We start from the raw sequence: 16,240 nt of genomic DNA, 5'->3' as shown, positions 1-16,240 counted from the left end.
GAGCAAAAAAACAATGAATGCCAAAAAAAATAAGGAAGTTGGAATACGACAGTCAAGGCAGTGAGAGGGACAATAAGTGTTTTTTAAAGCATCTTGGAACTAAACCATGAGATCAAAGAATGAATGGCTTAAATAGCCTCATCCCAGAGACCAGGAAGGACTGTGGTTTCAGTTTGAACTCGTTGGAGCAACAGGGCAGAAACGCTTCTATTTCTACACTATCTCATCTACTCCAACATCTGTTCCTTCTCTCTGTGGCTCAGCAACTCTGGCCTTCTTTAAAACTATATTTAAGATCCTCTTTTCTTCCTTCTCTGAGATGAAATTCTATTCCTTTACCCTTCTGGTTTTCCTGCATTAAATCATTCCTCTGAAAGTTGGCCTTTATGCCCTTCTTCACCCCTGCCCCAAAGTACCTGACGCTATAGCCTGCATAATGCAGCATATACACATAAAGCATTTCTGTTTGTATATACAGAGGGTGATTTATACAAATGTGAACCTTTCCATTCACTTTGTACTTAGGAAGCTGCAGACACAGAATCTTCTTTGTCTCACTTTATCTTCTATAGAAAATAAAGGCTACGTTCTTAGTGAATATCATTGTATTTGATAAACGAAATTCAGTATATAATGTTTATTGGGATTAATTAACCTTATACATTAATGACCAAACCTTATACAGTATAGATATTCTCAAAATGTTTTTACTGAATCAAATTTAAAATAATATATATGAGGTGGTAGATACAGTAAATAAACCAATCTCATTAAATGTGGTTTAAAAATACCTAAAGGAAATATTTATTGAAGTTCGTAAATTAAAAAGGAAATAGTCAAAATGAAAAGTGATGATATGGAGTGGTTCATTTTTTTAGAGAGTTTTTTGCTATAGTTTTGCTACAGGGTGAGTGTGCTCACCAGAGAGAGAGAGATAGAGAGACCAAAAGAGAGAGATCACTCCCCATAGGGGTTGGCCACACCACAATCCCTTCTCCTCCAGTCTCTGTTTAGGATTTTGGGCATACATGCACATGCGCCCAGTGTGAGTTTTAAGCTGCCAGGTCCAGGACTTGAACTACGGTTGACTATGTGAGTCCAACTATGTAACCATTATGCCATCTACTGGTCCCAAGAGGTTCATAATTTTTATCTCTTTATGGTACAACCTGACATTTAAGTAAGATAATAAGTGAAATCAGTGATGGAATTTCTCAAAGTGCAGTGTGCAAAGTCACTTGTAAACCATGTTAAAAGCAAATATGCAAGTGTTTATTAAGTATGTAGGTACAGATGCTAAAGTTAATATTTCTAACAAACTTCAAGGTTTTAAGACACTGATAATCACACTTTGCAAATAACCAGAGGATTTGTAAAGATCACTTAAATTCTGAATTGGTTGTACTTTGTTTTATTTCCTGTTTTATCTATTATTCACAATAATCAAAACTAACATAGCACTCACTAGCCAACATAACTATAAATATTTAACCTCCATAAAGGGCCATAAGGAAGCTAGTAATCCTATTATCAATTCTTCCTATAAGGGAACTGAAGCACAGATCCAATAAAGTTGCCCAGACACACAGAAGCCAGGATTTGAACTCACATCAGTTCATTCTCTTAACTACTATCTTCCCTATAACAAAGCAGGGCTTAGAAAAGTTGGTGGAAAAGTAGAATTAAAGTGCAAGTTTATATTAGAACAAAAAAAATTGAAATCTTTCAAAGTTGTTTTTTATAATTTACATTTTCTATAAACTTTTTGAAGACTCCATGAAAATCTTTCACAATGGTGATCTATTTAATGAGATGTATAAGAATAATCCTGACAATATAAACTATACAAGTGGTCTTCAAAAAGTTCATGGAAAGTGCATATATAATGAAAAAATTTTGCACTGGATTTAAAATGTTTTATATCCCTAGGGTCAGACTTGGATACATGTGTAGGTTTGTGTCAGCTGTGCTAGCTAATGGATTTATTTAGGCTAATTAAGTTCATTGGCAGAACAATTGAATGGGGGGGGGAGGAAGGTATGGAGGGCAACCATGGATGCCAGGGACAATGGAGGAGGAAGATGGGACATAGCAGAGGGTGGGGGATGGGGAATCAGGGATGGCAAGACAAAGGGCAAGGTATGCAGGACGTAAGAATTGGAAAATTATTTGCTGAGAACATGTATGTGAATGTGCTTGATTGAACCAATGCACAGTGTATTTTGGATGGAAAATTCATTTGTGTGTTGTGATGGTGTTAAGTGAATTAATAAAAAAAAAGTTTTATATCAAAATAAACTCATATTTTAATTCTATATTTCTATGAACTTTTTGAAATCTCATGTATATATACAAATTATTAACAATGTTCTGATAATCATAAAGAGTTGGTAGGAGAATTCATTACTAAGTTACTTAAAGGTTTATGGTGAATTCTGCATTGCTTATATTTCTGAACCACATAATTCTATTTAAAAATTCCAAAGCATGAAGCAGATGAAACAAATTCTGTGTGTGTTCTGTGTGTATGTCCATGAACTTACACATATATTTATGTTCTAAAGTGGATAATTCAGAATTAGGATATAAAATATTATTACTTTTTAGAAATAGTTTTGTAAAATGTGTGTGAATTTCAAGCATGTAAACAATTATTCTGCTTTTTGCCTTTGAAATTTGCTTTTTCATTTTGCTTTTATAATCACATTTTATATGTTATTTTATTTCTGAATTTTGATTATTTATATGCACATTTCTTGGTTATCTGCATATTTTAATAGTACTCGCTGTAGCATAGTAGAAAATAGGCAATTTCAGGCCAGCCACTGTGGCACAGCAGTAATGCAACACTGTGATACTGTGCCTGTATGGGAAGGAAGATTCCGGTTCTATCACACGGTGCCCTGTGCACGCCGTGTGCATGTGCCTGGGATCCTGGCTGGCTGAAGTCGAGGATAGAATCCTGACATGAAGACCCTATTGGCCATTCCTTTCTCTGTATCTTTCTCTCGCTCTTCCTCCCTCATGAAATACATAAGTAAAAACATTCTTTAAAATTACCTTACAATTAAAAAAAAGGAAAAGAAAATACAATTTCATTTCTCTAACTGTATTTTCTCTTGGTATGGCTTAAACAATTTAACAATTTAACAAAAACATGAGAAATGCAGAATGTTCACCAAGTATAGTATTCTTGAATGCTCAGTTGTAAACTGACTTTGTAATTCAGGTAACTCGTTAAAGTTGTAGATGCTTACACTGATATTATATGTATGTCCGCCTTTTAGTCCTTCCAACATCGCAATGACGGATGTGTCTGTTTTCTGAATAATACTGAGGTTGTGAATCTGGACAGCAGTAGGATCATCTTCTCGATAAACCAGAGCTTGATACACTTGGATATTTCCATTAGGTTGAGAGGGAGGGAGGAAAGTTAATTGAAATTTTGTAACTTCATCTGGTAACTTCTGAAATGTCATATTGTTGGGTGGATCCTTGGGTGCTAAAATGAAATATTGAATAATCATTACTTTTTAAATGCATTCTTTATGATCGCTGAATAAAATGCATTTGCTTCAATTGTCTGTTTTTAAAATGCATTATAGTAATTACATAAACCATACAAATTTTGGAAACTTGCAAAATGGCTGACACCTCATAGAATCATTGACACCTATACTTCACAGAAAAGGTAATGCTGATTCAGTTTGATTTTTTATTTTGTTTTCATATATGTGTTTATTTTATATAGAATGTGTTTCTATGGATTTTAAACATTTTAATTATTATTTTAAAATTTTTAAAATAATATAGACTTACAGAAAGTGACAAAAATAGTACATGTAGTCCTATATAACCTTCCTCAACTTTCCACCATGGTAACATCTAATATAACTATAGTTTAATATCAAACTAGAAAACTGACATTGGTATAATACTGTCAACTAGAGTACAACCGTATTCTGGTTTCACCACTTTTTCATGAATTTATATGTGTGTGTAGTTCTATATAATTTTATTCCAGGTAAAGATTTCTGTAACACCACAAACAAGATACAGATTATTCCATCACTCTCAAAAAACTCCCAACTGCTAACCTCTTTTGTATTTGTACTACATGCCTTGCCACGACACTGATCATTCTTTCCACCTCAACAGTTTTGTCCATTTGCAAACTACAACAGCATAAAAACTTTTAGGTTCATCAGAGTTGCTCTCTATATTAATAGCACACATTTTTAATTGCTGAGAACTGTTCCATTTTATAGGTGTACCAGAGTTTATTTAGTCATGGAAACATTTGATTGTTTTCACTTTTTCTTATTACTAAGAAAACTGCTGTTGGGAACCAGCAGTTAGCGTAATGGCTTTGTCGCTGGATTCCCACGTAGTCGACCGCGGTTCGCGTCCCAGACCCGGTGGCTTAAAACTCACGCCGGGCACGTGTGCGTGCGTGCCCAAGATCCTGAGAGGAGAATGGAGGTGAAGAGATTACAGCATGACTATCCCCCCCTGGAGGGTGATTTATCACTTTCTGTCTCTCTGTCTCTCTCTGTCTGGCGAGCGCACGTGCCCTATAGCGAAAACACCTCTCAAAAAAAAAAAAAAAACTGCTGTTAACATTCATGCTCAACATTCCTGATCATAATGGAGAGGCAGATCAAAACCACAATGAGATACCACCAAACCCAGTCAGAATGCCAAAGATTTAAAAAACAATAAATGATAAGTGCTGGTGGGATAAGTAGTGAAAGTAGAACTCTCCTACACTGCTGGTGGAAATGTAATTGGTCCAGCCACTGTGGAGAATAATATGGAGGTTCTTCAAAAGCCTACAAATAGAATATCATATGATCCAACAATTCCACTTCCGGGTATCTAGCCAAAAGAGAGGAGAACACTCAGTCAAGAAAGTGCATGCACATCTATATTTATTGGAGCATTATTCACAATGACTAAGACATGGAACCAACACAAATGTCCATGAACAGAAAAATGGATTTGAAAAGTGTGGCATATATACTCTAGGGATTTTTACTCAGTCATAAAATCAACAAGACCCTGGCATTTGATAGAAAGTGGATGAATATGGAAGATTTGCTGCTAAGTGAAGCAAGCCAGGTTATAAAAGAGATGCATTGTATGTCTCCAATTAACATATACTGACTGTCCACACTCTGTAGTGGAAACTGAGAGACTGGAGTACATAGAAGCATTAAAAATTGGGGCCAGCAGATGGCATAGTGGTCAAGGGTGCTGGACTACCACATGGCCAACCATGGTTTGAATCCCGGACCTGGTGACTTGCTTTCTCACTTTCCCCCTCTCTCTCTTGCTCTGTCCCTCTCTGGTCAATTTAAAATAATGAAGTAAATAAAGAAAGTTAAATAAAATAATTCTTTTTTTAAAAAAGCATTGAAAATGGTTATAGATTCTGAAGACAATATAGGAGGAGGGTAGAAGGAGGGGGAGAGTATAAGGAAGGAAATTAAGGAGAAAATAGAGAGGTAGGACATTTATGGGAAACAGAAATAAAATGGATTATTATCTGTTGATGATAACGTATTTTGTACCTTCAGCTGGACTGGTGCGAAGTGTATTCATGTTGGGTAAATTCAGCTTACGAGCAAAGTGATATATAGTGATTAAACGTATAAAATAAATAATAATAAAAAAGAAAAAATTAAGAAGAGAAACTTAAGGAAAGAAAATTTAAGAAATATAAAGAAAATTTCTAAGAAATTGTCATCCAGCTCACTCAGGAAAAAAAATCTTAATTTCTCTTTTATATTGTTAGTTTTCTATAGAGTGATCAAAATATACAAGGAACTCTATTAACGGTTTTTCAATAGATTGAGTACTGAATTATATGAATATTAATAAAATGGGTAAAACTGTAGTATTGTTCTTCTGTAGGTGTACTAGGACATCTACAGTGGTGAAAAGAAGAAAACCATAAGAAAAGAGAAGAAAATGAAAACAGTCAAACCAGAGACATTATGGAAGAACTAAGAGAAAACAGTAGACTTGGACATCTCTGAAATGTTCTTGACAAAGCATCCTATACTTATTGAGCTCTATAAAACTTACTCAAAAAAAAAAAACATATTGTTATCTGAAAAGCGCTCCCTATTTGAAAACCAAATATGCTTGGAGACTCAGTCCACAGAGACTGAAAGAAACCAGACCTGGAAGTACCTTCCACATGAGAGATTCATTAAGTAGAGAAAGGAAAAAACAAGCAAATTATTAAATGTAGTCTCCCTTTATCACTGTTCATTTCTCTAAATAGAAAGACACTATTCAGATAAGATCTCCTGGAAAACATTGAAAGAGCCCCTAAGGTGGAATGAACCAAGAACTCTCCATTGCAAAAGGTTATCAAATTTATGGGCTTGTATTTCTAATATATATTCTTGAATATAGATAGAATTTGAACTTCTATATCTAATTAAGTATATCTTTGGGTACTTATATATAAATATTAATTTTTTGAGAGGTGCTTGCTATAGGGCGTGTATGCTCGCCAGAAAGACAGAGAAACAGAGAGACAGAAAGTGAGAAATCACCCCCCAGGGATGGCCACGCAGCAATCCCTTCTCCTCCATTCTCCTCTTGGGATCTTGGGCACACACGCACACATACCCGGTGTGAGTTTAAGCCACCAGATCCAGAACTTGAACCGTGGTCCACTACATGGGAGTCCAACGACACAGCCATTATGCCAACTATTGGTCCCGGTTGTTTATATTTTTATGTTAAATGTGTTTTGAAATCCACTGTTACCTGTGATGATGTTTTTATGTATATACAATACATGGTTTAAAAAAATTTCATGCACAAATGTTCATGTGAACGTGTGTCTTTGGTTCTCAGTGATCAAAGCCCAAGAGTGCTATTGCTGGGTCATGTACTTTTGTAAGAGAATGTCCAATGTGACACTATTTACTTTACTAGCAATTTATGAAAGGTCAAGCCTCTTTCCATGTTTGCTAGCATTTAGTATTACTATTTTTAAAATTACCATTTTATTTTGTCCTAATGGATGCAGTGATAGCTCCTTGGTTTAAATTTGCATTCTCCTCATGGCTTATCATATTGAAAAATCTATTTCATCATGTAAGTTTGCCAACCATCTATTTCCTCTGTAACAGAATGTCTGTTTGTGTCTTACCAATTTTCTAATTGTGTATGTGTGTGTCTGTGTGTGTGTGTGTGTGTGTTGAGTTTTGAGAGTTTTTTAAAATATGTGTTCTCAATAGCTCAGCTTATTTTAGATAAATAAAAAGCTTAACATATGCCTAGCTAAATACCAATAAATGTTATTATGAAATAAAATGACAAGTGTGGTAAAAATTAGTTTAGCTCTGTAGAAACTGGTTCTTGCTTCACTGCACAATTAATATTCTTTATACAAATGTCTAATTGAATATGTATTATTTTAATCAACTTGAAATACATATAGTTCAGAAGCTCAAACTTTATTATGCAGCAAACATATTCATAGAAAGTGCCCTATAATAAGCAACAAACACAAAATACAGTGGAGAGAGACATAGAGGCAGATAAACTTGTTATTGTTTCAAATATCTCTTTGTAAGTGAAAAGATGCCTTGTTAAAATAAATGTGACGTTAGTTCAAGAGACAAAATTTTACATTTTTGTCATAAATTTTTATGATATACATTAGAGATATATTTCATTTTATAAAATATATTTCTCTGGAAGAATATGGAAGATTTACTGCTGAGTGAACCAAGCCAGGCTATGAAGGAGAGACATTGTATGTCCCCACTTAATATATACCGAGTGTCTGCACTCTATGACTGAAACTGATTGACCTAAGGTTGTACAAACACAAGATATGGGGGTTAGTGCCAGATGTGGTGTGTGTGGAGAAGTGAGACCTAAGGAAGGACATTTGGAGGAGGGATACAGAGGCATAGCATTGACGGGATAGGGAGGTGTGGTGTTATTGATTGAAGATATTTTGATCAACTGGACTGGGAGAAATGTTCACATATTGAAATGTTCACTTTGTAAGCTAAATAATGTGATTGAATGTATGTAAAAAATTAAAATAAAAAAAGGTTAGGTAATAAAATGTGAAAAAGAAATAAATTTAGGATAAGATTTAAAGTTGTATAAACAAAGTAATTCTCTCAATGCTTGAAAGAATTTCCTAACCCTCAAATATCTTTGGTTCTACATCTAAAATTTTCTTCTAACAGATTTAGAAAAAAAATTCTTTTGACAGAAACTGGAAGAATATGGAAGATTTACTGCTGAGTGAACCAAGCCAGGCTATGAAGGAGAGACATTGTATGTCCCCACTTAATATATACCGAGTGTCTGCACTCTATGACTGAAACTGATTGACCTAAGGTTGTACAAACACAAGATATGGGGGTTAGTGCCAGATGTGGTGTGTGTGGAGAAGTGAGACCTAAGGAAGGACATTTGGAGGAGGGATACAGAGGCATAGCATTGACGGGATAGGGAGGTGTGGTGTTATTGATTGAAGATATTTTGATCAACTGGACTGGGAGAAATGTTCACATATTGAAATGTTCACTTTGTAAGCTAAATAATGTGATTGAATGTATGTAAAAAATTAAAATAAAAAAAGGTTAGGTAATAAAATGTGAAAAAGAAATAAATTTAGGATAAGATTTAAAGTTGTATAAACAAAGTAATTCTCTCAATGCTTGAAAGAATTTCCTAACCCTCAAATATCTTTGGTTCTACATCTAAAATTTTCTTCTAACAGATTTAGAAAAAAAATTCATTAAATTATTATATCCTTTGGAGAGAGAGTACATTAAGATTTGAAACTCAATGCTTTATGATATAAATGTGAATACATTCATCAGTATCTTTCCCCATATATAAGTAGAATGTGAATTACAAAAAGCATAATCAGAAGATAGAAACCTATGACTCTATGACATGGCAACAGATTGGAAACAAATGGAATTTTAGGTTGCTTGGATAAAATTTACCTTGTAATTTAGAACTGTAACTTTATAATAAAATGAGTAGAAACTATATCATAAAGAAAAGACTTGCTAAAAAATATTTTTACCTCCTATACTTACCTTACAAATAGCAACAAATAAACTATAGCAACATATCCTTCGTTCATCTGCTCTTGTCAGTGACATGTCTGGTGGCAAAGAACATCAGGAGTCTGAAGGAAGATGGGGCCAGCAAGTTCTGGGAGGTTGACTTTCCACATCTAAAACTTACCGGTTACAATCTTACTCATTCAGACCCTGCTTAAAAGAACTTGAGGAAATCTATATGGATTCAGACATTTATCAAAGAGTACATAATAAAATATACCACTTCACAAAGTGGAGAAAATACCTATGATAAATGTGACTTGGATTCTAATTTTGAATTCCAGATCATTTAATGGTATTACTTTATTACTTTATTTTGCATTCACATCATGGCACAGAAATGATTAAAATGAAATTTTTGATGAAATGTTATTGACTAGAAATAGCTGAAAAAAATTATCTCTTAGATAACTCAATTTCTGAAACATTTAGCAGATTAAGTAAGTGTGGAAAAGTCCAACTGGGTACCTTAATTTGTTTCTACATTTATACAGATTAAAGCTTCACTTTGGCCAATCATAGGATCATTACATTTTTTATGTATGTGCTAAAAACGTCTGCTATCACACATCCTTTTTAGAGTGGAGGGTGAGGAACTGCAGAAAGCAGCAAAGTCTCAGTCAACTTTTAGCAATGATGAAAAATACTCCTTACCTGATTCTAAAGTAGTAACCATCACCTCAGCACTTGACTTCCCTTCTATGTATGCCGTGCTAACGTTTCCGGTAAAGGCAGTGATCACCACGGAATATCTTGTGAATACTTTTAAATCTTTAATTTCTATGGTTTTATTTTCTTCATTTGATTTGATGAAGGAAATATTAAAGTCATCATTATCTACCTATAGGAGAAAAAGAGCTAACAATTAAGGAAGCAACTCTTGAAATCCCAATCACCACAACCAAGTAATACAAAGCTACATAAGATGTATCTATCCAGCTGAAATGGATTAATTTGTTTGTTTTGTGGTTGGATTGCCCTGTAAAATCTGAAATGCTACAATAACAGTTTACTAGTTAGTAATTATTTCAATAATAGAAAGTAAAATAGGCCAAGAATTGGCATGGTGGTGAAGGCGGCAGGATCCTACATGGTGACTGCATGGTTTGAGTGCCAGACAGTGCTTGAAAAACATTCTGAAAGTGTGTATGCGCATGTCCAAATCAAGGATAAGGCATAATATATGACCATCTCCTACGGGGGCTGTTTTTTTAAGAACATATTTGAAGTACTTAACACTGAGATTTTGATATCTTATTAACCATAACCCACAGAGGGAAGCATGCTTACAATTCTAAAGATAGCTAGCTATAGATACATAAATATAGAGATACACACATGTATATATACATGTTCTTTATCATTGAAACACAATCTTCAGAAATACAACTTCTTTCGGAATGCATTTTGATATTTTCTTCTCTTTTTCATTAGATTCCAATTCATTTTTTTTTGGGGGGGGGGAGAGAGGTTTTTGCTATAGGGCACGTGTGCTCACCAGACAGACAGAGAGAGACATAGAGACAGAAAGCGAGAAATCACCCCCCAGGGGGGATGGTCACACTGCAATCCCTTCTCCTCTATTCTCCTCTCGGGACCTTGGGCACGTACGCACACGCGCCCGGCTTGAGTTTTAAGCCACTGGGTCCGGGACGCAAACCGTGGTCGACTACGTGGGAGTCCAGCGACATAGACATTACGCTAACTGCTGGTTCCCTGATTCCAATTCATTTAATAATCTGATCATGATTGCATTACGCATGACATTAGAACTCAAATGTGGATGGTGTAATTATTAAATGTGCATAGTGGGTATCATCAGGTATATTAAATATAGCCCTTTAAGTCATTCAAACATCTTTGAACAAATTTACTTGTAGGAAAAAATAGCTAATGATTAAGGAAGCAACTCTTAAAATCCAGACAAAATGACAATAATTGAACACTACATAAGCATTTTCTAAGAGCTTTTTAATTTTTTTTTTTTCAGAAGGCACGTGCATTTGCCAGAGAGTGATAGAGAGTGAGTGAGAAAGCATTCCATGGGGTGTGGTCATGCCACAATCCCTTCTCCATTTCTTCCTCCTTTTGGGATTTTGGATAGCATACATATGTGCCCAGTGTGTTTTTCAAGTAAACAGGCCTGGAATTTGAACCAGGCAGTCAGCTATGAGATCCAATTGTCTTCACCATGTCATAGGCTAGCTCTCTGAGAGCTTTTTAATTTTTTTTTTTTTTTTAATTTACCACAGGGTGCATACACTTGCCAGAGAGAGACAGATGGAGAGGCAAGTAGGAAAGCACTCTCAATAGAAAATGATCATGCCACAATTGCTTTTCCTCTTTCTCTCCCTTTGCGATTTTGGGCATGCACATAAACACACACCCAGTGTTTTTTTCAGGCCTCCAGGTCCAGAACTTGACCTGCCTGGTTGGCCAGGTTGGATCCTTCAAGGTAAAGGTGTTGCTATGAAAACCACAGTAAGTAGGTGATATATAATATCAATATTACAAAAAGCCAAATGGATCATTCCCACCTTTAGACGAAGTGAAGTGAAAAGAAATGCCCCACTTCCCGAACATGGCAGAAAAACGAATCATCATAGGGAACCAGTAGTTAGCGTAATGGCTATGTCACTGGACTCCCACGTAGTCGACCACAGTTCGCGTCCCGGACCCTGTGGCTTAAAACTCACGCCAGGCGCGTGTGCGTGCGTGCCCAAGATCCTGAGAGGAGAATGGAGGAGAAGGGATTGCGGCGTGACCATCCCCCCTGGGGGGTGATTTCTCGCTTTCTGTCTCTATATCTCTCTCTGACTGGCGAGCGCATGCGCCCTATAGCAAAAACATCTCCAAAAAAAAAAAAAAAGAATCATCATAGAAATTCTATTGATCCAGTACGTGTATCCACAGGTGGAATGTGTGTGTGTGTGTGTGTTGAATTTGGTGGCAACATTTAAAGATCATGTAGAAATATGGCTTTTAAATTTTTCCTTAATACTAGGCTTTTACTTATGCTAGGTCAAAATTATCTAGAGTTGAGTAACAGTTGAGCCCTACAATGGGACATAAGTCTCATATCCATCACAGCCCTATCCAACGGGCTTCACGTTGACTGCTGGTTGGTGTTACTTATCTGACTACTACTACCTGTTGGAATTCTGATTTTATAGAGTTGAAGTGACTTCTTCGAAATCCCATAGCTACATAATAGCAGAGATAGGACTTGAGTTCAGAATTTACACTGCCTCAAGGTCACTGGGCCACATTTTACAGATTCAACTACTTATAAATTAATCCATTTCAACACTTTCCATTTGAACAATAGATAATAAATATCAAGCAGTAAAAATTTGACATGACATGAATGTGATCTATTATATCTTGCAAAAGTATTTAATAAAATCGAAAAAGAATTTTGGGTCCTCAAACTCAGCATGTGCAACAGTTCATTGGCCTTTTGCTACTAAACCTACACTGCATTTGTTTTTATTAACTGTTATTTGTCTGTTTACCCAGGACTGTGACACCTCAGACCTTTTGGATCCCCCATTTTTCTTCAATCAATTTCATGATTGTTTTCTTATATTTGATCATTTATTATTATTATGAAATGGCTTTCATCATTTTGAAGTATGACATTAGGTGCAATGTCACTACTCAGACTGGTTCTCCTGCCCCATCCTATCTCCTGTTTTCTCTCTTCCTATTTCACTCCCCTTCTCCATCTGGTGCGTTCCTAGCGATTCATCAAGTTCCAAAACAAATGTAGTCTCCTCCCTATCCAATGTCCCCAATAATAAGAACTGTAATTACTTTGTAAGCTTCTGTTCCCAAAACACTTCATCCCTCATACCTTGTAATTAGCTATTTATATTACAGTGTCTCTTATTAGTGGATGAGCTACCTTTCATTCTTGTCTTTGCAAATAGAAGCCAGTCAATAGCTATTTGTTAAGTCAAAGAATAGAATAAAGAAAACAATAAGCAAACGACTTTAAAATGCATACAGGAGAGTCCTCCAGTCTGATATCTTCACTCACATGTCTTTATTTCAGATTGACATCGTTTTTGGCCTATCTCTAGTGACACTGGCAGTAATGCACTGGAGTGTAGTAATAGAAGCCACATGGCCAACTCTGAGTTCAGCTTCTGAGTCAGCGTAAAACCACTTGGTGCACACGTTCCAGGATTTTGCTGCAATACAGAGCTGTGGAAGGGAGATTGAGGAGTGACAAGACCCTGTCCATGGTGTGACCCTTCTCTCTCTCTTGCAAAAATGTATACTTTCTCATAAATTAAATAAACTTTTTAAAGATGGTCAATTTCCATTCAAGTCTTTTAAGGAAAGAATTTTATTTCTTTGTGGCTAGTATTGTGCAGAGGCCAGAATGCACCATAGGTCCGAAAGGCAGTGACAGATGTTCTTCCTTGGTCGGGGAGGCAGCGATTCTTGGATGTTGTTAGTAACATATTTATGAAATGAGCTACAAAGAAGCTCTATAACGACAGCGACTATCTCAGACTCATTTACTTCTTCCAGCACCTACTGTGGTGCTGGCATATTGGGTCTATTTAAAAATGGTGCTAAATGAAGGAAGAAGGCAACTAAACGTCTCTAATTAGTTCCAAGAACTTCAGGAAAACCGTGAAGTACTACGATTTGTTTGAATTCTAGCTACAATTGATACAAATAAGTTAATATTTTTAAAAAAAATACTTGTTTTTTTCACACTGGGCGCGTGTGCGTGCATGCCCAAGATCCTGAGAGGAGAATGGAGGAGAAGGGATTGTGGCATGACCATCCCCCCTAGGGGGTGATTTCTAGCTTTCTGTCTCTATGTCTCTCTCTGTCTGGCGAGCACATGCGCCCTATAGTGAAAACCTCTCCAAAAAAAAAAAAAACTTGTTTTTTTTAATTTTATGCATTTATTATTATTACTCAGTTTGACCAGAGAGAGAGAGGGAGAGGGAGAAAGCAAGCCACCAAGTCCGGAACTCAAACTGCAGTCAGCCAAGTGGGAATCCAGCGCCTTAATTACCAAGCTGCCTACCCTTCCCACTGACACTGTATGTTGTTGACAAGTTTTGGGACTCGAAGGTGGTGTAATGGTTACATTGCTAGACTCCCACATAGTTGACTGTGGTTCAAGTCCCAGACCTGGTGACTTAAAACTCGCACCAGGAACATGCGTGTGCACGCCCAAAATCCATAGAAGAGAATGGAAGAAACGGGATTGTGGTATGGCCATCCCACCTGGGGGGCTGATCTCTTGCTTTCAGTCAGCAAGTGCAAGCACCCTATAGCAAAAGTCTCTCTTAAAAAATATTTGACAAGTTTTATTTGCTTTTTGATGGCTTCATCTTCCTCTTGTCACACCATTGTCTGCTACTTTTATCCGAGTATTAGTTCTGTGGGAAATGATTTATCTTCTCTATGACTCAGTTCCCTTTTATGCAAAATGAAGATACTAATGTTTACATCAAAATGTTATTAGATAAGATATATTGAGATCATGTATATGAATACAAACATGTAACCTATAAAATAAGCATTTAAAATATTATCTATCTTCCCAGTCTTCTCTCTTTCTTCCATTTGCATATTTGTAAACTCAGCAAGAAGGCTACCAGAATGAGATCACAAAATCTCTTTTTAATATGTTTTCATTTTCTTTCCTTTAAGCATAATCAAATGCTAAGGGAGAACTATTTTCATAAAGAAAATGCCTTTCATTTTATAGGGCATAGCTTCATCATCTTATAATTTGCTTTTAATGCATATTCCCTTGGCATTTGTATTCACATTAATTATTTTTGGTTAATTATGTACTAAAATCCTCACAAATATGCACTACAACAGGAACAGAAACTGAAGACTGAACGAGAGAACAAATGCATTAATAAGGTCTTAAATTTCCTTTTAATGGTGACAGGTCTTTTGAAATGTAAGTATCTCCATTAAGAAATAATAGAAACACATAGTTATAAAGATAAGATAAGAGACAGATGGAAGCAGAGAGAAAAGGCAAGAAGTATTTTCCATAAATTGTTTAATTTAATGTGTTAGAGGCCCCTAGATGAAAGTGGTCATCAAGACCATTAAAAACCCAGCAGGATGCAAAGCAAACTTTTCCATCTCTTATTCCAATGATTTTGTGTTAGCTACATTATTGAGCACCTTATCTTAGTTGAAGGGTTTGACTTGCATGCCTGGGTTTCCTTGTATTAGGTCAGTCTGCTTCAGTTAGGTCTTTTCAGAGGCCTCTTTTTTAAAAAATACATAAATGAACTTTATTAGATTAGTTGAGGTTTACAGCATTGTGTTAGAGAACACACATAAATAGTACAATGATTGCTGTAGTGAAGCACATTAACATATCTATATTTCAAATTTAAGGGTTTTTTTTGTTGTTGTTGATAAGAGTTGCTAAAATCTATCTAACAAGAATCCCTAATGTAATAGTCTTCTTGAATGTGTGAATTCTGAAAGTTCTCATCTTACTTCATAGGCTCCATAATTAAACTCATCTATTTCTAAAATTTCGGCTATCTTCTAAGTACCAATACTTCTTTTTTATTTTTTAGAGAGACTTTTGCTACAGGCACTTGTACTCACTGGAGAGATGGAGATAGAGAGACAGAAAGCAAGAAATCAACCCCCATGGGTTGCGGTATGGCCACACCGCAAATCCTTCTCCTCCACTGTCTTCTCGGGATCTTGGACACACATGCTCACATGCCTGGTGTGTTTAAGCCACCGGGTCCAGGACTCAAACCACAGTTGAATATATGGGAGTCCAGCAACATAAACATGCTTTCTGCTGGTCCCTGTATCAAAACTTCTTAAATGTGTAAATGCAGCATTTCTGTCTGAGCTCTAGATCCATATTTAAGGCTGCTAATAGGGTATCTTTACATGAAGGATCCAAGACATCTCAATCTCAGTGTGTGTCTAATACTGAGCTGTCTAGTTCCTCGCCGCTATAAACCCATTTTTCCTCATCATTTTCCATCATACCTCTTACCATCATTCTTGACTCTTCCTCCTCCTACCATCAGAACTTAGTTGATTTTTCAACACATCTTATAGATTTAAATGGTTTTTCATTCTGT

General features: G+C 35.9%; 1 protein-coding gene across 1 annotated transcript in view; it reads right to left on the bottom strand.

The window, feature by feature from the left end:
• PTPRQ (protein tyrosine phosphatase receptor type Q) overlaps positions 1-16,240 on the bottom strand; it is a 246,341-nt gene that overhangs the window by 66,481 nt on the left and 163,620 nt on the right. The window contains exons 28-29 of the mRNA XM_006142866.3: positions 9,780-9,966; positions 3,258-3,502 (exon numbers count right to left, since the gene is read on the bottom strand). Of these exons, the coding sequence (XP_006142928.3) occupies positions 3,258-3,502; positions 9,780-9,966 (432 nt within the window). The remainder of the gene's footprint in view (positions 1-3,257; positions 3,503-9,779; positions 9,967-16,240) is intronic.

The sequence above is a fragment of the Tupaia chinensis genome, unplaced genomic scaffold, assembly GCF_000334495.1.
Source record: "Tupaia chinensis unplaced genomic scaffold, TupChi_1.0 Scaffold000085_1, whole genome shotgun sequence".
In the NCBI taxonomy this organism is placed as follows: domain Eukaryota; kingdom Metazoa; phylum Chordata; class Mammalia; order Scandentia; family Tupaiidae; genus Tupaia; species Tupaia belangeri.
The sequence above is the reverse complement of the archived record's forward strand: the minus strand, read 5'-3'. Positions and strand labels throughout refer to the sequence as shown.